This window comes from Scyliorhinus torazame, chromosome 11 (genome assembly GCF_047496885.1).
Source record: "Scyliorhinus torazame isolate Kashiwa2021f chromosome 11, sScyTor2.1, whole genome shotgun sequence".
Classification (NCBI taxonomy): Eukaryota; Metazoa; Chordata; class Chondrichthyes; order Carcharhiniformes; family Scyliorhinidae; genus Scyliorhinus; species Scyliorhinus torazame.
The window spans coordinates 112,432,545-112,455,039 of record NC_092717.1 but is presented as its reverse complement, the minus strand read 5'-3'; the positions used below and the strand labels follow the sequence as shown (position 1 = coordinate 112,455,039).

Genomic DNA, 22,495 nt, shown 5'->3' with positions numbered 1-22,495 from the left:
TGGTAGGTTTGTCCCACCCAGCCCTTTCTTACCCGCAGTCGGTCCTGCTCTCTCAGGTGTGTCTCTTGGAGGAAGACTATTTCAGCCTTCATATTTCTTAGGTGGGTGAGGACTCTGGATCTTTTCACTGGGCCGTTGAGTCCCCTTACGTTCCAGGTGACTATCCTGGTGGGGGGCTTCTGTCCCCTCACTCCTGTGGGATTAACCATTCTTCCTGGTGGACGCACTCCTGCCCTCCGGGGTTTCCCTTTGTTTGGGGGCAATCCAGGGTGGGTGCTGTCATTGCTCTCTCCATGCGGTCAGATCCCTGCACTCCAGCGTTTTCCTTTGTCCAGGGGGCACCCGATATGGCTGCCCACTGTGCGTCCACCACGCGGGTAGTCCCCTGCACTCTGGAGTCTCCCTTCACCCAGAGACCGTACTGGGTGGATGCTTGCAGCGATTGCTTGTTCCGAGCCGTTGGTTGTGGCACTTTGTAGCCCTATTGTTATTCCTTTTCTAGCCTTGTTTGTCCCTCATTCCCTGCGTCCCCCCTCCCCGGTCCCTCCTTTTGCCCCGCTTTTTCCCCCCTCTCCAGTATACCCCTCTTTTGTCCCTCTTTCCCTGTTCTTATCCCCGTTTGCTCTCCCGCCTTTGTTGAGGGTGTCATCCCCCCCCCCTGTTGGGCCACGCTACGGCCCTGCTTTGTTTCATGGCCCCGGCGTTAACTTTCCTGCTAGTGCGGTGGCCCCCCTCATGGGAGTTACTGCCTCGCTTCTCCCTTGCCCGGCCTATGCGGTTTTCTGCCCGCTCTTCCCCCATCCTAACCTGTACTCCTCTCGCTTGCTCTTCCTTCTCCGCTACTTTTGTTCCCTCGTGCTGGGACCAGGTCTCCCGCCTGAAGTGGTCCCTCGGGTAGTGGATTGCTTTTTGTTCAGGGAGCGCTCGCCATGGCAGGGGTGGGAGGGGGTCTGGCGTTGCCCCCCCCCCGTCAACGTGCTGTTGCCCCTTACCAGTGGCCCCTTATTTCTCCCCTAGCTGTTGGTTTTCCAGCCCGTGTTCCTCGACAAACTTGTTTGCTTCAGCGGGGGCTGTGAAGAAGTACTCTCTTTCTTGGTATGTGGCCCAGAGTTTCGCTGAGTACAGCGTACTAAGACGTACGTCATTCTTGTGAAGAGTTGCTTTCGCTCTATTGAATTTGGCCGGTCTCCTGGCGAGGTCTGCCCCAATGTCCTCATAAAGTCTAATGAAGTGTCCTTCCCATTTGCAGTATCTGTTTTGCCTGGCCCAGCGCAGGATTGTTTCCCTGTCTTGGTACCCGGTGCAGTTTAGCTATAATTGCCCTTGGTTGATCCCCTGCCTTGGGCTTCGGGCTCAGCGCCTGGTGTGCTCTGTCCATTTCTGGGGGGTTGGGGAAAGTTTTCCTCCCCACTAAGTTGCCCAGCATCTCAGCCACATATGCCGTGGGGTTTCTACCCTCGATCCCCTCTGGTAGACCCCCTATCATGACATTTTGCCATCTCGAGTGGTTTTCCTGATCGTCCACTCTGTCCTTCAGGCTCCCCTGCATTGTGCCCAATCTCGCCACCTCCTTCTCCAGGGCCGTGATCCGGTCGCTCATGTCAGTCGTGGCTTTTTCCAGCTCCTTAACAGTCGCCTCTTGGGCTTCCTGTTTCTCCTCTTGGGCTTCCAGTTTCTCCTCTGCTCTGCCCAGCGCGAGCTGCACTTCCGCCAGGGCCTTGGCCATTGCTGCCTGCACTGCGGCCTCCATGTCTGCTCTGGTCTCTGCCTTGTTTTCCTGCTGATGTTCCCTCAGCGCGTCGGCAAAGGCTGCCTTCCAGTTCCAGTTCCCCCCTGGCCCAAGGGGAAACTGCTCCTGTCTGTCGAGTTCTTTTTGTTGCGGCGAACCTTCCGTTCCCCCCGCTTCGTGCGCCGATTAGCTTGTCTGAACGGGCTCGCCCATTGCCCCGTCTGCTTTTGGTGCACTTTCTCCCTCTGCTTTGGCTCCCTTCTGGCATTTTTTTTCTTCTCCTTTTATCCCCCTTCTTTTTTTTTCCCCTTCTCTTTCCCCCCTCCCTTGTCTCCTTTAACACTTATTTTTCAAGAAAATGTTTTTTCTTTTAAAAAGTGAAAAAATTCTTTCTCTTTAAAAGTTTTTTTTGAAAAAGGGGATGATCTTTTTCTTTCCTCACTCACCCACCAGGGGCGAGAGAGTGAGAGGCTTCCGCTTTGGTCCGGGCCACCTCTCGTCCTACTCCACGCTCTCCTGCCGTGCGGAAGGGGGGGGGGGGGAGTCGCGACCACTCTCTTCCCCCGCCAGAAGCCGATTCTCAAATTTTTTTTTTAAAATAATATCCACCACAGAGGATATTCATGTTGCCCAGAGAGCCATTATGCAAATAGGTTGACTATTGGCAGAGCTGTGTAACAGTTTAACAGATTTCCCTCGATTCTGGGAGGATCGTGAAAACTATCTGCCCAGAAAGAGAACAGGAATTATGTGCAGAATTTAATCCAGGTGTTGAAGAAAGTCTGCTGTATTAAGTGCCCATCAGGCACTTCACTGACCAGCAGTGGGGATTCACAGGACTTAGGTGAAATTCCCTGGGTGGAAATCCCACCTCAGATATCTGCTGGTTATTCAAAGGGTGGCAGCTCTCCATTTCCGGTCAGCACCATTGGGAGCTGATGCAGCTGGTGGCAATGTACGCACCATAGGCCCAGAATTGCTGAGGGACCTAATTCACAAGTGGGGGAGTTCAGAATTGCATGGATTGTGTGTGGTGGTGGTGGTGGTGGTGGGGGGGGGTCCTTGAATGGAGGGACCTCCCACCCCTGCATGGCCCTTGAATGAGGAAGGCCCCAGGCTAAAATGCCAAGTCATACAGCTTTAAATCTTCTACCATATGAAACGATGTTCTTTAAGTTACATGGCTCCACAATATCAGAGAAAGTTAACATCAAATGCAAAAATTATTTACCTTCAGAGATTGGAGTGTTCGTGGATCAAAAAGCAGCTTCTCTCCAAGAGGGAGGCGCTGATTTTCTACATGCAATTCCCGAAGCTCTGTTAATCCCTCTAGCTCTTCCACCACAGAAATGCAATTGCCACCTAGATACCTACATGTGAATATAAACATATTGCTGTAAGAAAGGAGTACATTGCATAAAGAGGATCCTCAGCTGTCCGAATAGACTGAAAGCCTCATAAAAGAGATGAATTTTCTCTACCCAGGTGGGTAGCTCAAGTCAGGAAATTTCCTGATTCGACAGCTGCCTCGATTTAAAGCGCCTCATTAGCCCTCACTTGCACTCTGGGGATAGGGAGTAGGCTAGAGTTAGGCCCAGCGACCTTGGAGGCAGCCATGGGAGAGGGAATTGGGCAAGGCTGCCTGGATCGAAGGCCTACGTCAAATCTTTGGGACTTTGCCCCAGTTTGTTTTAGAATCAATAGGCCTTCTACTCCTCATCCATCACAAACCTCCACCACCTACCCACTATGGTCCCTCTATGCCAACTCATGTCCCCCACCTATCGCCCATGTCCTGTCATACTCCCCATGGCTCATCCATGCCAACTCATGTCCCCTACCTACTCTCTATGGCCCCTCGTACACCTCATGCCACCACTATCGCAACTCACCCAATATCCACTATGGCAGACCTCAGGAGCCATATGGAGATGGGAAAAAACGTTGAACAATCGAATGCAGCTCTCACACACCTAATAGCGAAAAAACCTTTAATTCATGAAACCCATTTAAAGATTTTAAATCTCTTCAGTGGTTAATCTCTTACAAAAGTAATCAAACGTCTATTCATTAGAAGCAATTAGTTTCGTTAATAGCCTCTTTAAACTGCTAAACTATGAACGGAGAACATTCTGTTGAAATAACTGTAACTATTGAAACTCAGCCAATATTCATAATGATATAATAATAGTCCTTGAGAAATTTCAACAAAGAACTCCATTAACACTGTTTGAACAGATGGTAATGTTTTATTCTAACATATAAAATTGTCAATAAAACAATCAAACAGACAAGTGTTAACTCCCACTAACAGCTTTAGTTTTTTCCCCCCATGTTTAAAGAGGGTATGATTTTAAAAACTTCAGATCATGACACTTAAACAGACCTTATCCCCCCTACATTAGCATGTCTTTCTACTCCATCAATTTTTGACTCCCACGCTGTGTGTTAATGCCCTTAGAACAGTCAAAATAGGGGCTTTTTGAGCTCAAGTGTTCACATTGCTCCCTTCCCCCAGCCAGAAAAAAATGGATCCACTGGAATTGGGAATGGGACTTACCCATCAAGGTCCCATCTGCCGTTTTTAAATATCCATGTAGTTTGATCGACTCCTAAAAAGTCACGTCCTAAATGTCAGAAAGACAACTATCTAGGGATCAGTCTCCACACTGTAATTTAAACGTCAGGCAAGGATCTACCCTCAATCTACTCCTATAACCATCTACATTCTTTCCCTCAGCAACATTATCCAAAGATAAAATGTAAGGTTTTGTACATAAGTAGATTATACCGAATCACCACCTCACATCTATTCTTGGAGCTCAGTCAAGCATTCATAATGAAACCATCTGTCTACTGTTTCAACAGGTGCAAGTTTAACAGATGACCAGACATTTGATTTTTTTGTATAGCCTCATTATAAATGCTTGGCTTAGCTCCAAATCAGATTAAAACATTCAGACCAGTAGGCAATGTTTACAGAGTTGTGAAAGGGAGTGCGAGCTTTGTTTGATTGTCACTTTTATAGGATGTAAGAGAAACCGATTTTTCAAAAGAAATTTTCAAGGCCTGTTTGCTAGTTTCAGGGGCATTTCAAAGACTTCCGTGTGTAATTATATGGCTTATTGGTTCTGTGTAAAGTGGACATAGAGAGATTGATTTTGGAGGATGTATAAGGGCATGGAAGGCACATGGAGGTGATAGAAGAGCATGGAGGTTGAAGGGTCATGGAGGCATGGAATAGCATGGGACCAAGGGCATAAGGCTAGATGGGTGGGGGGGGGGGGGTGATGAGAGTGGGGGGTGAGGGCTAAGGTGCCTAACAACCATATACAGGACTGAGATAATGTCCCAGCAAATCGAGGCAGGTCTTCTAACTAGCTCATTTCGCCTCGCTGTATCTCAGTCATGCTGTCACTTCAGGCCTGCTTCAGGAGGCACCGTTCCCAATTCTGGCCTAACACTGACTCCCCGAGTGCAAAATCTTGTGAAAGTTCCCTGATTTTCAGAAGTCAGGAAAACAATGTCAGAAAATAACCCAACACATGATATCCGATTCTTTAAAAATATATATATTTTAAAGAAATATTTTTCAATATAACACCGTAAAAACCATATTACACAACAAGTACAATTACAATTCTAGACTCAACAACTTCCCCGCCTCCCATCCCTACAAAGAAAAACAACCAAGACAAAAACCCAAAACAAATCCCGAACCCAACCCCCCCCAGCAACATCTGACAGTGAACATCTCCCTGAAATAGGAAATCGAAGGCTGCCACCTCGAATTGAATCCTTCTGCCGAACCTCTGATGATATACTCGACCTTTTCTAAGTGTAAGAACTCCATAAGATCACTTAACCATGGCAAAACACGAGGCGAAACCGGAGTCCTCCACCCAAGTAGAACTCGCCTTTGGGCTATCAGCGGGGCGAAGGCCAGAGTTTCCGCCTTCACCCCCATCTATCATTCCTGTGAGTTTGAAACCCCAAAGTTAGCCACCAAAAGACAAGGCTCCAACGCAAGAATTCCTGGCATGGTGCTGAAGGAGACACTAAAGCTCACATGTTTAGGCAAGACCAGAACATATGCATGTGATTCGCTGGACCCCATGAAGAACGCTCACAGCAGTCCTCTACCTCCTGAAAAAACCCACTCATCCATGTCCTATGAATCAACTTGAACTGAATCAAGCTGATCCCAGCACACGAGGAAGTGGAGTTTACTCTGTAGAGTTTCATTCCACACATCCCCACTTCAAATGCCTGACCCAGCTCTCTCTCCCACTTCCCTTTTACCTCATCCAATCGAGCTTGCTCCACCAACACCAGCCGGCTATAAATATCCATTTATCTTCCCTTTCCCCAGCTCAACCATTGAAAGAAAGCTATTCATCAACGATGGTCCCAAGGGAAGGAGGAATCTCTTTACACAATAAGTTACACACCTAAACAGATTAGTTCTTGGGCGTTGGAACTTGCCCAGCCACTCCTCAAAACCAGTGAACTTCCCTTCTATAAACATGTCCCCGAACCGCTTCAACCCTTCCACTTCCCACGTCAAAAACGACAAGTCCAAGGCTGCTGGAACAAAATAATGGTTACCGCAGAATGTGCCCAACAATGACACGGGACCCAGCTTGAAATTTTGCCTGAACTGTCTCCATATTCTCAGAGTGGCCACAACCACTGGACTCGAAGTCCACTTCGCAGGAGAAAATGGAAGTGGAGCGGTAACCAAGCCCCTCAAGCTAGTGCCTCTACAGACACTCCTCTCCATTCGCCCCAAATGGACTCCGTACCCATAAACCACCTTGCATCTTCTCAATATTCGACGCCCAAGAATAAAATGACAAATTGGGCAATGTTAGACCCCGACAATTGCCTTTCCCTCTGCAAGAACACCCTGTGAATCCGTGAAGATATCATAGAATATCTATGATATGAATAAGAAGGTATCATTTTATTGACATTCATAAAGAAAGACACTGAAACAAATATAGAAACCTTGGGAAAATATTAATCTTTACTGACTGGATCCTGCCCGCCAGAGACAGAGGAAGGTGATCTCACTTCCTCAAGTCAGCCTTGACACCATTTACCAGACCTGCAAAATTTAGTTTATGGAGCCAGGCCCACTTTATGGAGCCAGGCCCAATCATGGGCCACACGGATTCCCAGATAACGGAAGTTGGACCTGGCCAAGCAAAAAGGCAACCTCCCCAGATCAGCTACTGCCCCTGGGAGATTCACCGGAAAGCATTCGCTTTTGCCCAGGTTCAATTTATATCCTGAGAAAGAGCCAAAACTCCTAAGCAGCTTCATTATCTCCTCTATACAGGACAGAGGGTCCATCACATACAACAACAAATCATCCATGTACAGAGACACCCTATGCTCCCTACCACCCCTTTCTATCCTCCTTCACCTCATAGATGACTTCAATGCTTTGGCCAAAGGCCCAGCTGCCAAGGCAAACAATAGTAATGACAATGGACACCCACACCCCTGCCTTGTGTCTCTCTCCAGCTAAAAATACCTAGAGCTCAAGGCATTTGTGTGCCACCCCAAAAGGACTCAAAGATTTAGGCGTCGATCTATCCAGTCGAGAGTGCAATACAAAGATCCGCTCCCTGGATTAACTGCTGTGAGTCCAGATCGGGAACACAAGTCAGCAACTTATTGAGAAAAACTGTGTCATCCCAATTTGGTGCACATACATAGACTAAGACCACCCGGGTACCAGTCAATGACCCACTGACCATTACGTACGTTCCATTTGGAACTATCAGAATCTTAGCCGCCAAAAAAGATACTTTTTATTAATCAAAATCGCAACCCCCTGGGCCCTACTGTCAAATCCCGAATGAAATACTTGCCCCACCCAGCCCTTCCTTAATCTTGTCTGATATTTAATCGGCAAATGGGTCTCTACCAACAGCACCACATCAGTCTTCAAACTCCTAAGGTGTGCAAACACCTTAAATCTTTTTACCGGGCTGTTTAACCCCCTCACATTCCAAGTGACTAGCTGAATAGGGGGTCCTCAACCCCACCCCCCCTCACCCCAGCCCAGAGTCAGCCATTCCTCCCTGTGGGGCATCCAACAACTACTTAACGAGAGCTGACACCAAGCCCACCCAGATGGTCACCAAATTCCCCCATCAGGACAGAACAATTTATAGCAACCATCAAAGAACACCCCCCCACCTCTCATCAACACACCTAAATAACCCAGCAAACAAGGCAAACAAAGGCTCCCGATCCCCTCCCAAACCACTACCAAAACGAAAACAAAATAACTAAGATCATGCTAACCACCCCTCCCCCACAGCATGAGCTGCAGATGCCCCATCCCTCCATTCCCGTGAACTAACCATCTAGCTAACACCAACCAGCCCCCTCGCGCAAATCCAACTTTAATCATTCCAGTAAAAAAAATACATGAACAACAACACCCATCCCACAAAACCCACAGTAAAAATCCAAGTACAAAGCTCCAAAACGCCCAATAAACACTCCACCAAAACCCAAAAATTAATCTCACACCTCCAGACCAACTAATATAATTCACAGTTATCACGATTCCAGTTCATGTTTCTGCACAAACGCCTCAGCCTCTTCCAGAGTTTGTAGTAATCCTTCGATTCATAAATCACTCGGAGGCCAAATCAAGCATTGCTCCGATACAACACAACCTTGGCCTTGTTCAATGCTGCATGCCTCTTGGCCAGCTCCGCTCCAACATCTTGATAGATCTTCACTATGTGGCCTTCAAATCTGGAGTCCCAATGTTTTTTGTCCACCACAGAACTCTGTCTTTACCTTGAAAACTGCGAAAGCGCAATGATCGCACGCAGTGGCTCACCGGCATGGTGCTTCAACAACCCGTGGACACGATCCAACTCAGGATAGGGTGCCATTTCCCCCTCCCCCACCATCCTCCAAATCATTTGCAACATAAGCTTTGTCCAAATTGTCCACCTTGGCTCTTAATGCCTTGTTGTCACTGGCCATCCATGTCATTGCCACTTCCAGAGAGGTGATCTGGTCACTTTGCTTGAAAGAGCCACCTCCACCTCTTTTAACTCAGCACCCTTCACCTTTACCATTTCATCCACTTTTTGCCAACGTCGCTTGAATCGAGGACATCACTCCCTCAATCGCTCTTTCATGATCCTCAGAGATCTCCCACTGTAGTCTCTGAGGCCACCGTTTTGCAGGGGCCTCCCTTTTCTCACAGACATCTCTCGAGGCTTCCAAGTTCGATGATGTTTCTTCTGCCTCGTCTTGTATTTATTGGGCATCTCTTTGTCATGGAAGTCTTAACCCATCGAACTAACCAAAGGCCAGCCCAAATCTCCTCCAAAAACGGGCGAAAAGGGCTTTAACAAAAGTTCTGGCGGGAGCCACCTCGTTTAAAACAGCTCTTTTACATGTTGCCACCGGAAGTCAAGGTTCCCGCCTCAAAGGGGAAAATCCAGCCAAAAGTCTCAGTTTGCACCCCAGTGGTGCAAAATTGAGTAAGTTGGAGAGTGCTACACTGTCAGAGGTGCCATCATTCAAATTAAATATTAAAGTCGGACTTCCGGTTGCGGCGATGCGGAGCTAAGCCGCACATTTTGGCGGCTCCCGCTAGACGGACTTTCGGGCTCTCCAGAAGGGCCCCAACGGAAATTTTTCGACGTGTGGGAAGGTGAGAGCAAGGTCCCCCTTCCACAGTTGATGGAGTGGACCAGAAGGGGAGCGGTAAAAAAAGCGGCTTTGGAGTAGCGAAAGAAACGAGGGAGAAAAAACAAGATGGCGGAGGGTTGAGATCGAGCAGCATGGGGGCCGGAGCAGCAGGAGTTTCTCAGGCGCTGCGTAGAGGAGCTTAAGAAAGAGGTGCTGACGCCACTGCTGACGGCGATCGAGGGGCTGAAGGAGACCCAGAAGGCCCAAGGGGTAGAGATCCGAGAGGTGCGGTAAAAAGCCACCGAGAACGAGGACGAGATTTTGGGCCTGGCGGTGAAGATGGAGGCGCACGAGGCGCTGCACAAGAGGTGGGCCGAAAGATTCGAGGACCTGGAGAACAGGTCGAGGAGGAAGAATCTTCGGATTCTGGGTCTCCCTGAAGGGGTGGAGGGGGCCGATGCCGGGGCGTATGTGAGCACGATGCTCCATTCGCTAATGGGTGCGGAGGCCTCACCGAGTCCCCTGGAGCTAGATGGGGCTCATCGGGTCCTGGCGAAAAGACCCAAGGCCAACGAGCCGCCAAGGGCGGTAGTGGTGAGGTTTCATTGTTTCGTGGACAGAGAGTGTGTCCTGAGGTGGGCCAAGAAGGAACGGAGCAGCAGGTGGGAGAATGCGGTGATCCGAATCTACCAGGACTGCAGCGCGGAGGTGGCAAAGGAGAGAGCTGGTTTTAATCGGGCCAAGGCGGTGCTGCATAAGAAGGGGGTGAGATTTGGAGTGCTGCAGCCAACGCAACTGTGGGTCACATTTCAGGATCGACACCACTACTTTGAAACGCCTGAAGAGGCTTGGACCTTTATTCAAACTGAACAATTGGACTCAGACTGAGGGTCTGTGGTTGTGGGGGGGGGGAATGTCGGTTGTATACAGGGTTTTAACTATGCGTAAGGAATGTTCCACGGGTGGGGCGATGGATGGGGATGGGGGAAGAGATCTGATGGGGAGACTGTGGAGAATGTGGGCGCTGGTGCTGGAGGGAGGGGAGGCCCGGGGATGGGGGAATTGGGATAAGGCCGCACCAGGAACTGCGCCAGAGGGGGCGGGGCTGGCTCAGGAAAGCGCAGGCTTTTTCCCACGTTAGGGAAGGGCGGAGGGGGGGGGGGGGTGGAGGAGCGCACACCGATTGCTGGGGAGGAGGAGGAGGGGGGATTTCCACACGGGGGGGGGTCAACGGGAAGGCGGGGGAAGCCGGGGTCAGCTGACTTACGGGAGTGTTATGGGGGAGCAAAAGAGCTAGATATGGATCTAGCGGGGGGAGGGGGGGAAAATAGGGTTGCATTGGCCGAGGGGGGAACTGAAAACAGAAGAGATGGTCGGGGCGGGGGTTCCCCGTCTGGGGGACTGGAGGGTGCGGGAGGTGCGGGCACGGGACTGGCCTAAAACAGGAGGTGGCTAGTCGGCAGGGGCGGGGGGGGGGGGGGGGGGGGGGAGGGGGGGGGTAGCCCCCCAATCCGGCTGATAACTTGGAATGTGAGGGGCCTGAATGGGCCGGTAAAGAGGGCCCGAGTCTTCACGCACTTAAAGGGAGTGAAGGCAGACGTGGTCATGCTTCAGGAGACACATTTGAAGGTAGCTGACCAGGTCAGGTTAAGAAAGGGATAGGTAGGACAGGTATTCCATTCGGGGCTGGATGCGAAGAATAGAGGGGTGGCAATACTGGTGGGGAAGCGGGTGTCGTTTGAGGCCAAGAACATAGTAGTGGACAATGGAGATCAATACGTGATGGTGAGCGGTAGGCTGCAGGGGGCATGGGTGGTATTGGTAAAGGTATACGCCCCGAACTGGGACGATGCTGGATTTATGAAGCATATGTTGGGTCGCATTCCGGACCTGGAGGTAGGAAGCTTGATAATGGGGGGGGGGGTTTAACACGGTGTTGGACCCAGCATTAGATCGTTCCAGATCTAGGACCGGGAAGAGGCCGGCTGCGGCCAAGGTGCTTAGGGGGTTTATGGACCAGATGGGGGGAGTGGATCCGTGGAGAGTTGCCAGGCCCCTGGCCAGGGAATTTTCTTTTTTCTCCCACGTACACAAAGCCTACTCCCGGATAGATTTTTTTGTTCTGAGCAGGGCGCTGATCCCGAAAGTGGAGGGAACGGAGTATTCGGCCATAGCCATCTCAGACCACACCCCGCACTGGGTGGAACTGGAGTTGGGAGAGGAGAGGGACCAACGCCCGCTGTGGCGTTTGGATGTGGGATTACTGGCAGATGAGGAGGTGTGCGGGAGGGTACAGGGGTGCATTGAAAAGTATTTGGAGGCCAACGACAACGGGGAGGTGCAGGTGGGGGTAGTATGGGAGGCGCTGAAGGCGGTGGTCAGGGAGAGTTAATCTCCATCAGGGCTCACAGGGAGAAGAGAGAGGGCAGGGAATGGGAGAGGTTAGTGGAGGAGATTTTAAGGGTGGACAGGAGATATGCAGAGGCCCCTGAAGAGGGACTACTTAGGGAGAGGCGAAGTCTCCAGACGGAATTCGACCTGTTGACCACAGGGAAGGCAGAGGCGCAGTGGAGGAAAGCACAGGGGGCGACGTATGAGTATGGGGAGAAGGCGAGCTGGATGCTGGCACATCAGCTCCATAAGAGGATGGCAGCGTGGGAGATAGGTGGAGTCAAGGATGGAAGAGGAACTACGGTGCGGAGTGCGGTGAAAGTAAATGAGGCATTTAAGGCCTTCTTTAAGGAGCTGTACAGATCTCAGCCCCCAGCGGGGGAAGAGGGGATGCGACGATTTTTGGACCAACTGAGGTTCCCGAGGGTGGAGGAGCTGGAGGTGGCTGGTTTGGGGGCGCCAATTGGGTTGGAGGAGCTGCTTAAAGGACTGGGGAGCATGCAGGCGGGGAAGGCCCCGGGTCCAGATGGGTTCCCGGTTGAGTTCTACAGGAAGTACGTAGATCTTTTAGCCCCGTTGCTGGTAAGGACCTTCAATGAAGCAAGGGAAGGGGGGGACCCTGCCCCCGACAATGTCTGAGGCGATGATCTCTTTGATCCTAAAGCGGGATAAGGACCCACTGCAATGTGGGTCGTATAGGCCGATTTCGCTCCTTAACGTGAATGCTAAGTTGCTGGCAAAAGTGCTGGCTACGAGGATTGAGGACTGTGTCCCGGGGGTGATTCACGGGGACCAGACGGGATTTGTAAAGGGCAGGCAGCCAAACACCAATGTGCAGAGGCTCCTAAACATGATAATGATGCCATCGGTGGAGGGAGAGGCAGAGATAGTGGCAGCTATGGACACGGAGAAGGCCTTTGACCGACTAGAGTGGGATTATCTCTGGGAAGTGTTGCGGAGGTTTGGGTTTGGGGAGGGGTTTATCAGTTGGGTTAAGCTCCTACATAGAGCCCCGGTGGCGACTGTGGTTACGAATCGGCGGAGGTCGGAGTATTTTCGGCTGTATAAAGGGACGAGGCAGGGGTGCCCCCTGTCCCCACTGTTGTTTGCATTAGCAATTGAACCTTTGGCCATGGCATTAAGGGAGTCCAGGAAATGTAGGGGGGTGGTCCGAGGGGGAGAGGAGCATCGAGTGTCGCTGTATGCAGACAACCTGCTGCTGTATGTGGCGGATTCAGTGGAGGGGATGGTGGAGGTCATGCAGATCCTAAGGGAGTTTGGGGACTTCTCGGGCTATAAGCTCAATGTAGGTAAAAGTGAGCTCTTCGTGGTGCATCCAGGGGACCAGGGAAGAGGGATAGACGACCTACCGTTGAGGAGGGCGGAAAGGAGCTTTCGGTAATTGGGGATCCAAATAGCTAGGAGTTGGGGGGCCCTGCATAAACTTAATTTGACGCGGCTGGTGGAGCAGATGGAGGAGGACTTCAAACGATGGAACATGTTGCCACTCTCGCTAGCGGGCAGAGTACAGTCGATTAAAATGATGGTCCTCCCGAGCTTTCTTTCTGTGTTCCAGTGCCTTCCAATTATGATCACCAAGGCCTTTTTTAAGAGGGTAAGCAGGAGCATTATGGGTTTTGTGTGGGCAAACAAGACCCCGAGGGTAGGGAGGGGGTTTCTGGAGCGTAGTAGAGATAGAGGAGGGCTGGCATTGCCGAATCTGGGTGGCTACTATTGGGCAGCCAACGTGGCGATGATCCATAAGTGGGTGATGGAGGGAGAGGGGGCGGCATGGAAGAGGTTGGAGATGGCGTCCTGCAAAGGAACGAGCTTGGGGGGGCTGGTGACGGCACCGCTGCCGCTCCCGCCGACAAGATACACCACAAGTTCGGTGGTGGCGGCAACGCTAAAGATCTGGGGGCAGTGGAGATGACACAAGGGTGCGATGGGAGCCTCGGTGTGGTCCCCGATCAGAGATAACCATCGGTTTGTCCCAGGAAGGATGGACGGGGGGTTTCATAGCTGGCATCGGGCAGGGATTAGAAGAATGGGGGACCTGTTCATCGATGGGACGTTTGCGAGCACTGGAGGAGAAGTTTGGGCTACCCCCGGGAAACGCTTTCAGGTATATGCAAATGAGGGCGTTTGTGAGGCGGCAGGTGAGGGAATTCCCGTTGCTCCCGGCACAGGGGATTCAGGACAGGGTGATTTCGGGTGTATGGGTCGGAGAGGGCAAGGTGTCGGCGATATATCAGGAGATGAAAGAAGAGGAGGAGGCTTTGGTAGAGGAGCTGAAGGGCAAATGGGAGGAGGAGTTGGGGGAGGAGATTGAAGAGGGTCTGTGGGATGATGCCCTAAGTAGGGTTAATTCCTCTTCCTCGTGTGCCAGGCTTAGCCTGATACAGTTTAAGGTTATTCACAGAGCGCATATGACAGGGGCGAGGCTGAGTAGGTTCTTTGGGGTGGAGGACAGATGTGGGAGGTGCTCAGGAAGCCCGGCGAATCACGCCCATATGTTCTGGTCATGCCCGGCACTGGATGGGTTCTGGAGGGGTGTTGCGAGGACTATGTCTAAGGTGGTGAAAGTCCAGGTGAAGCCAAGTTGGGGGCTAGCACTATTTGGAGTGGCGGACGAGCCGGGAGTGCAGGAGGCGAAAGAGGCCGGTATCCTGGCCTTTGCGTCCCTGGTAGCCCGGCGGAGGATCTTGCTATTGTGGAAAGACGCGAAGCCCCCAGTGTGGAAGCCTGGATAAACAACATGGCATGGTTCATCAAGCTGGAGAGGATAAAGTTTGCCTTGAGAGGGTCTGCGCAGGGGTTCTTCAGGCGGTGGCAACCGTTCCTAGACTATCTCGCAGAGTCGGTCGGCAGCAGCAGCAACCTAGGGAGGGAGGGGGGCGTTTCTTTCGGGGGGGGGGGGGGGATTAGGGTGGGCAGGGAAAGGGTTTTTTCCTCGGGGCACTTGAGAAAGAAAAAACATAAATATATGGGAAAGTCAATATGTGCGGGAGGAACCCATTGTACAAGTTCTGTATTATGTTGGATTGATATGTTTATGTCTTACTCTGTTACTTTTCTTTTCTTTTTTTTTGCGGGGGGGGGGGGGGTTTGAATGGCTGAAAATTTTTGTTGAAAAATTCTGAATAAACATATTTTTAAAAATATATATATATTAAAGTCCCTTTTGTCTTTTCAGATCTCATGTACAATTTGAAGACAACGAGCCGAGGTCTTGTGGTGTTTCAGCCAGCATTTATCCATCTGCAATCACTTTTTGGTCATTGGTATCAATGTTGTTTTTCATAGAATTTACAGTGCAGAAGGAGGCCATTCGGCCCATCGAGTCTGCACCGGCTCTTGGAAAGAGCACCCCACCTAAGCCCACACCTCCACCCTATCCACATAACCCAGTAACCCCACCCAACACTAAGGGCAATTTTGGACAATCCACCTAACCTGCACATCTTTGGACTGTGGGAGGAAACCGGAGCACCGGGAGAAAACCCACGCGCACACGGGGAGAACGTGCAGACTCCGCACAGATAGTTACCCACGCCGGGAATCGAAGCTGGGACCCTGGAGCTGTGAAGCAGTTGTGCTAACCACTATGCTACTGTGTTTGTGAGACCTTTCTGTGTAAACTGGTTTCAACATTTCCCCACATTAAAACAATGTACTTCAAAAGGAATAGTAATTAACCAGGACATCTCAAGGTCATAAAAGGCACTATATAAATGTAAATTCTTTCTTATTTAAGCTAATGGTACAGCCCATTATTCTCATTATATTTTTGCTTTCACCTTCCATTTTGAAAAATAAAAGTTATGATTGGCTTACAATTTAGAGAGATTTTGTAATGAGGACAAATTTGCGATGTGTGTTATATTATTGTTCTGCAGATACAGATGGGTGAGATTAAAGGCAAAATCTAAATTATGAATCTGTGTGATGTTGTTGTCATATAAATATATGACAGACAGGCTCTTGCATACAGAGAGGTCATCCTGAAATAAAAGAAAAAGCATAGTTTTAGAAAAAAAACTCAACATATATAAACTGTATTTCACTTTTAATCACATGCGCAGTAAAAATCAGGGAATATGACTTAGCATTAACCAATTAAGTGAACTTACGATTTCATCAATACTCTTGTTTGAAAAATTAAGATGAGTTAGTTTTTTTAAGTATTGTTCCAACGGCTCATCTCTTCTGTTCTTTACATGGACACTACTTTTAGCAATTAGATCCACTGTAAGTCGACCCATGATGTAACAGATTTTAAAGAACTTGATTTAAAGCTATTTCAAGTAAAGTTGTTTGAACTCTTGGCTCTTTCCAAAAAAAATTAAATAGTCCTGTGGAATAAAATTTACAGACAATTATACAATACAAATATATAAGAATACAAATACCCTGAACACAGTAAGGCTGATTTTAGTTTCTCCACAGTAAAACCAATGGGTGCACAGGATGAAAGGAACAATGTTTCAGTGAAGTCAGTGGGGGAATTGTCCTAAGTCTAGGTTACATCAATTTACATAAGTTCAGTGACCTGTGAAAAACATACTTATCACTGACTGTCAGCCTGTTGATTATATTACAATCCCAGACCAGATCCCAACAGTCTGGATACTGGACAGAAACTCCAATGTTTGATTTTACTTTTGTAAGACCATGAGGAAAGGGTGATCCAGGAGTGATTGCACAAATAAAAAGATTTTAAACAAACACTGTTACTAACACAGTATTACAATCTTTAACATCACACCAGAAACGAGCTAAACAATACTACTCTACACAGTGAATACAATATCCTCAATTGCTATCTTTATTCCCAATTAGATAAGAAAAAAAAACATCTCAGCTCTCAATCCACTTTAACTACAAATGGCACATAGGAATTCCCATTTGAGTGAATTGCGCCCAGAGACAGAAAGGGGTTTGACTCTCCCGAGCATGATGTATTATTACTGGGCTGACAATGTGGAGATGATGAGGCATTGTTGGGGGCAGGCGGGGGGGGGGGGGGAGGGAAAGAGAGGAAAGAGAGGGGGTGGAGTGGATCAGGTTGGACGAGGAGTCCTATACGGGGTCAAGTCTGAGGGCTCTCGTGGCCGCCCCGTTGACGTTAGCCCCGGAGAGTCCGGTGGTACATTCGACGATCAGGGTACGGAACCAGTTGAGGAGGCATTTCAAGTTCGATAAAGGGTCAATGTTGACGACACTGTGTGGGAACCACATCTTAAACCAGGTGTTGGTGATTTTGGGGGGGGGGGGGTTGAGCGGGTTAGGGATATGCTCTCAGAGGGGATGTTTGTGGAGCTGGGTGAGCTGTGGGAGAGGTTTGAGCTGCCGAGGGGCAGTGAGTTTAGGTATATGCAGGTGTGGGACTTTGCGCGAAAGGTGTGTCAGACATTCCTCAAGTGACCGGAGTACACATTATTGGAGCAACTGCTGCTCCCTGACGATTTGAGGGAGGGTAGGATTGGGTATACATACGGATGGTTAGGGGAGGAGGGTGAGGCACAGGTGGTGAGGATAAAGCATAAGTGGGAGGAGGAGTTGGGGAGGGAAATAGTTTGGGGACTCTTTAGTGAGGCAATGCAGCGGGTGAACTCAACCTTCTCTTGTGAGAGGGTGAGCTTGATTTAGTTCAAGGCGGTGCACAAGGTACACATGACTTGGGCGAGGATGAGTGGGTTCTTACAGGATGTGACCAATGGGTGTGAGAAGTTTGGCAGGGGCCAGCGAATCACGCTCACATGTTCTGGGGTTGCAAGAAGCTGGAGAGCTTTGGGAGGCCATGTTTGGGACATTATCCAGGATAGTGGGGAAAGAGGTCAGGCCAGACCCTATGGTGGCAATCTTTGGGGTCTCAGAGGAGCCAGAGCTGTTGGAGGGAAAAGGGGAACGATGTCTTGGCCTTCTCCTCTCCGATTGTCCGGCAAAGGATCCTGTTGAATTGGAGGTCGGATACGTCACCAGGGGTGGCAGCCTGGCTGGGTGATTTTAACGACTTTCTCCGGCAAGAGAAGAACAAGTTCGAGTTGAGGGGGTCAGAAGAGGATTTCGAAGGGCGATGGAGACCGTTCATCACCTTATTTGAGGAGCTGTTCGTCACAGGGGAAGAGGGATTAAAAGGGGAAAAAGCTGTACAAACTGTTCATTATGCTTTGATGGACTGCGTATTCTGTTGATGTTGTGTATGTTTGGAATAAAATGTCTTTTAAAAAGAGAATTTAAACCAAGTAGTACAGTTATGTGGGCATGACTCTGGGAATCTGTAACAGTGATTCAAAAAGTCTTATGGTTTCAAGTAAAATAATTATCACTTATCATCCCAAAGTCCTCAGAAACTGACAAATCAATATTTTTGTGTTGAACTTTCTTTTACACAGAGCACATAAAGTAACAAGGGCACAGATTGCACAATGGGTTGGGGACCACCACTGATTGAACTGGCAGAGTAATGAAGGACATAATTGCTAGATTGGGCCTTTGTCAGATGGTGAAGAAAGTAACAAATGGGAGTCATCCACTTTAACTCATATTCAGATCTAGTAGAGACTATGTCATCAAAAGTGCCATCAAGTGGCACTCCACTCAATGGTGCTAAAAGTTACACTCCACCAGAAACATTTTGCTACAGACCCCATCAGGTCCTGGAGATTAAGCCAGAGGAAAGGCAAGAGTAACTACCTTTAAAATCAAGGCAGGATTTGATTGAGAATGGTACCAAGTGACCAAATAAAACATTGGTTCCCATTTTCTTAGCACTTCCTCTACAACATTTTTCTTTGTATTTAATGAAAGAACTTACAAGTTTTCAGGATATCCCAAAGCACCTTACAGCTAATAAAATACTTTTTGTAGTTGTAATATTGGAAATGCCAATTAGTGCACAAATAATGAATAAGTAATCTATTCAAATGATGTTGATTGAGAACTCTTCTACTCCTCTTCAAATACTGCCATGGGAACTTTGGGCATGATTTTACTCGGGGCTCCGGGACCCTGTTGTCCATAGATGAGGTGATCCTGAGCCTGTAGTTTCTGTTCTATGGCAGAAACCATAAATATATTTTCCCCAGCGATTGCCTCCTAATTGTGAGGTAATGCATTTTGGTAGTCCTAACATGGAGGGGCAATATACTGTAAATGGCAAAACACTTAAGAATATAGAAAGTCAGACAGATCTGGCCATGCAGGTCCACAGATCTTTGAAGGTGGCAACACAAGTGGACAAGGTAGTCAAGAAAGTTAGGGGAAGCACAGTAGCATTGTGGATAGCACAATTGCTTCACAGCTCCAGGGTCCCAGGTTCGATTCCGGCTTGGGTTACTGTCTGTGCGGAGTCTGCACATCCTCCCCGTGTGTGCGTGGGTTTCCTCCGGGTGCTCTGGTTTCCTCCCACAGTCCAAAGATGTGCAGGTTAGGTGGATTGGCCATGATAAATTGCCCTTAGTGTCCAAAATTGCCCTTCGTGTTGGGTGGGGTTACTGGATTATGGGGATAGGGTGGAGGTGTTGACCTTGGGTAGGGTGCTCTTTCCAAGAGCCGGTGCAGACTCGATGGGCCGAATGGCCTCCTTCTGCACTGTAAATTCTATGATAATCTATGAAAGCAGACGGAATGCTTGCCTTCATTGGACGGGGCATTGAGTATAAAAACTAGCAAGTCATGCTACAGTTGTATAGAACCTTGATAAGGCCGCACTTGGAATACTGCGCACAATTCTGGTCGAAACACTACCAGAATGATGTGGAGGCTTTGGAGAGGGTGTAGAGGAGGTTTACCAGGATGTTGCCTGGTCTAGAGGATGTTAGTTATGTGGAGAGGCTGAATAGTCTCGGACTGTTTTCATTAGAATGACGGAGGTTGAGGGGCGACCTGATAAGAGGTCTATAAGATTATGAGAGGCATGGATAGAGTGGATGGGCAGGTACTATTTCCCAGTGTGGAGGGGCCAGTCACCAGGGGCATAGGTTTAAGGTTTGTGGGAGAAGGTTCAGAGGAAATGTGCGAGGCAGGTTTTTTATGCAGAGGGTGGTGCGTGCTTGGAACATGTTGCCTGGGGAGGTTGTGGAAGCAGAAACATTAACGGCATTCAAAAGCCATCTTGACAAACACATGGATAGGATGGGTATAGAGGGATATGGCACAAGGAAGTGCTGAGAGTTTTGGCAAAGGTTGGTATCATGACCGGGACAGGCTTGGAGGGCCAAAGGGCCTGTCCCTGTGCTGTTTTGTTCTTTGTTCTAATTGGGTGCCTCCAGTACGATGAATACAAGAAATTGTCATATTTTATATTCTTTTGCAGTAATGTTATTAAAACCTGGGTTAGGATGCATACAGACAGTACGACTGATAGAGCTGTGATTAAGGAGTTGTGAAAGTGAGGCAATCATTAATTTGCAGTTGAAGTGTTCTGCTTTAGATCTTGAGAATCATTTTCCTGTTTACAGATTGCTAGCTAATAGGATATTGTTCAGATTTGAAGGACCCCTGGGGTGTAGATGATTTATGAGGGATATTATGTTTTATCCTGCCTAAAGAAGTCAAGGGACATCTTTTAAGAAGAGACAAAAGAATGCCTTATACTTTGGGTACAGGTGATGTAGTTCAAAGGAGGAGTCACGTCTGTCTGAAAAGTCAGTAGGTCTTAGAACTCTAATCTGAATACAAGTGTTTCAGTTGGTCCTGAATGATTCTCTCTCCAAAGACTTTGCACAAAGAAAAGCAAGTAAAGCCCTGGTTGTTAACTTTATTCATGAGTGGGTTGCTTGATTGGAATATAGTGGCAGATTTCTTTGTTGCTAATGTGGTTAATTCTCTGATTAAATTAAAGTTTGTTTTCACACAAAAAATACCTATTGGTCAATGTTATCACTCCTGTTTTGCTGTAACAAATCCTTAGTTTTACAAATTGAAAATAGTTAGGTTCCCATTTGGGATCCAAACACCAAGCATGCAGTCCAATTAAGGGTGGGCTGCAGATGATGCCTGCCAGCGGCCAAACTGAAACTTTGGCTGTGCAACCGGGAGGGGTGAGCACTGCCGAGGCAGGGTGGATATTCAGAAGGTAATTCAACAGGAAGACTCCCTCAGAGAGGTAAGTAAAACATTTAAAAGCAATGTACCAAGCAGATAGGTTACTCTCAATGGTGCTACGGGCATGGCTTTCCTTGCACAGAGCCACCCTTTTTGAGGCATGTTGCCTCCAGCTCTAATAGCATCCCTGGATAGCCGGGGGGGGGGGGGGGGCGCGGCGGCGGCGTTCCCGCGGGCGCCCGAGAATCGGTACCAGAGAGCTGGCGTCGGAGAGGCGCCCCCCCGTCCCTCCCTCTCTCCCCCGCCCCCGCGATTCTCCGACCCGGCGCAGTTGGGAGGTGGGGGGTTAAAATGGGGAAAGTAGTTTAGGAAATTGATCATGACAACATTACCGACTACCGTTGGCAAGCTGCTTCGGACCCCGCACAACGCGAATGCGAAGCCGAAACCGATTGAGACAAATTGTTCCACAGGGCATAAAGCGGCCCGTAATGTTCACCAGCTCAACTCACACCGGGAAGCGAAGAAACTACCGGTTGTGGATCCACAGCCTCCAGGGGCCCGGTCACTTACACCAAACATTGCAACTGCAAATTAACCAGAGTAGGGAAAGGACTCGCCCCGCACTCACTTAAAACAAACAGAATAAAGGACTGAACATTCACTTTACCTTAAACAGTGCCGTTGTAAAGCTACCCGGCGTCTGTCCCCAGCCCCGCGGCCGTTTCGAACATTGCCCCGTTTGAAAGCGCGTGGGCGACGCTGTGTCGGTTACTATGGAAACGGGTGCCGCCATTTTGCTTTCAGGTGAAGCGCCACCCCCCACAACCCTCCAAAAAAGATTTGCTCAGTGGGCTGGAACATCCTAAAAGGGCAAGTAAGGATAATGTTGAATACTGCCAGTGCACGGCATCGTTCTAGGTATATGATCAATGATAACTACAAATAAATGATTTCACCTTCTCGTACTGCTCACTTCGTTCACCATTGATCGAGGACTCTGCAAGTGGATCAGCAATAAATGCTTTCTTATTTCTAGCATCCATAACACTGCGAATTCTAGGAGGCAATCAAACAATAATTGTTAAAATTAAACCATACAGTGAGGTAGCCCTGGGGACAGTACGAGGACTACTGCTTTGCTTGATAAATATTCATGATGGATTCTCCTAGGCAGTTGCTTGATCGACAGATCAGTGTTCAGCAAAAAGCCCAATCATTCACCTAGGTTAGTGTAGTCGGCATATGCGATGTAAAGCCAAGTCTTGATCTGCAAATTGCAGATATTACATGTGAAGTCATTAGAGGTGTTTAAAGCACTAATTTTGGGGCATGCGCGTTTGTCCTGCATTCTCTGCAAATGTTGAGTGTTTGATGACCGAGACTTCATATCATAGAATTTACAGGAGGCCTTTCGGCCCATCGAGTCTGCATCGGCTCTTGGAAAGAGCACCCAACCCAAGGTCAACACCTCCACCCTATCCCCATAACCCAGTAACCCCACCCAACACTAAGGGCAATTTTGGACACTAAGGGCAATTTATCATGGCCAATCCACCTAACCTGCACATCTTTGGACTGGGGGAGGAAACCAGAGCACCCGGAGGAAACCCACGCACACACGGGGAGAATGTGCAGACTCCGCAC

At 48.9% G+C, this 22,495-nt stretch overlaps 1 protein-coding gene across 3 annotated transcripts in view; it reads right to left on the bottom strand.

Annotated features, from left to right (window-relative positions):
- Positions 1 to 21,650, bottom strand: part of ppp1r42 (protein phosphatase 1, regulatory subunit 42) — a 270,849-nt gene extending 249,199 nt beyond the window's left edge. For 2 of the 3 annotated variants that reach the window (XM_072467630.1, XM_072467632.1), the window contains exons 1-4: positions 21,519 to 21,581; positions 15,931 to 16,152; positions 15,635 to 15,801; positions 2,961 to 3,099 (exon numbers count right to left, since the gene is read on the bottom strand). In XM_072467630.1, the coding sequence (XP_072323731.1) occupies positions 2,961 to 3,099; positions 15,635 to 15,801; positions 15,931 to 16,062 (438 nt within the window). In that variant the 5' untranslated portion in view covers positions 16,063 to 16,152; positions 21,519 to 21,581. Of the gene's footprint in view, positions 1 to 2,960; positions 3,100 to 15,634; positions 15,802 to 15,930; positions 16,153 to 21,518 lie in introns of all 3 variants that reach the window. The other variant, XM_072467631.1, reaches the window with a different exon arrangement.
- Positions 21,651 to 22,495: the final 845 nt, after the last annotated feature.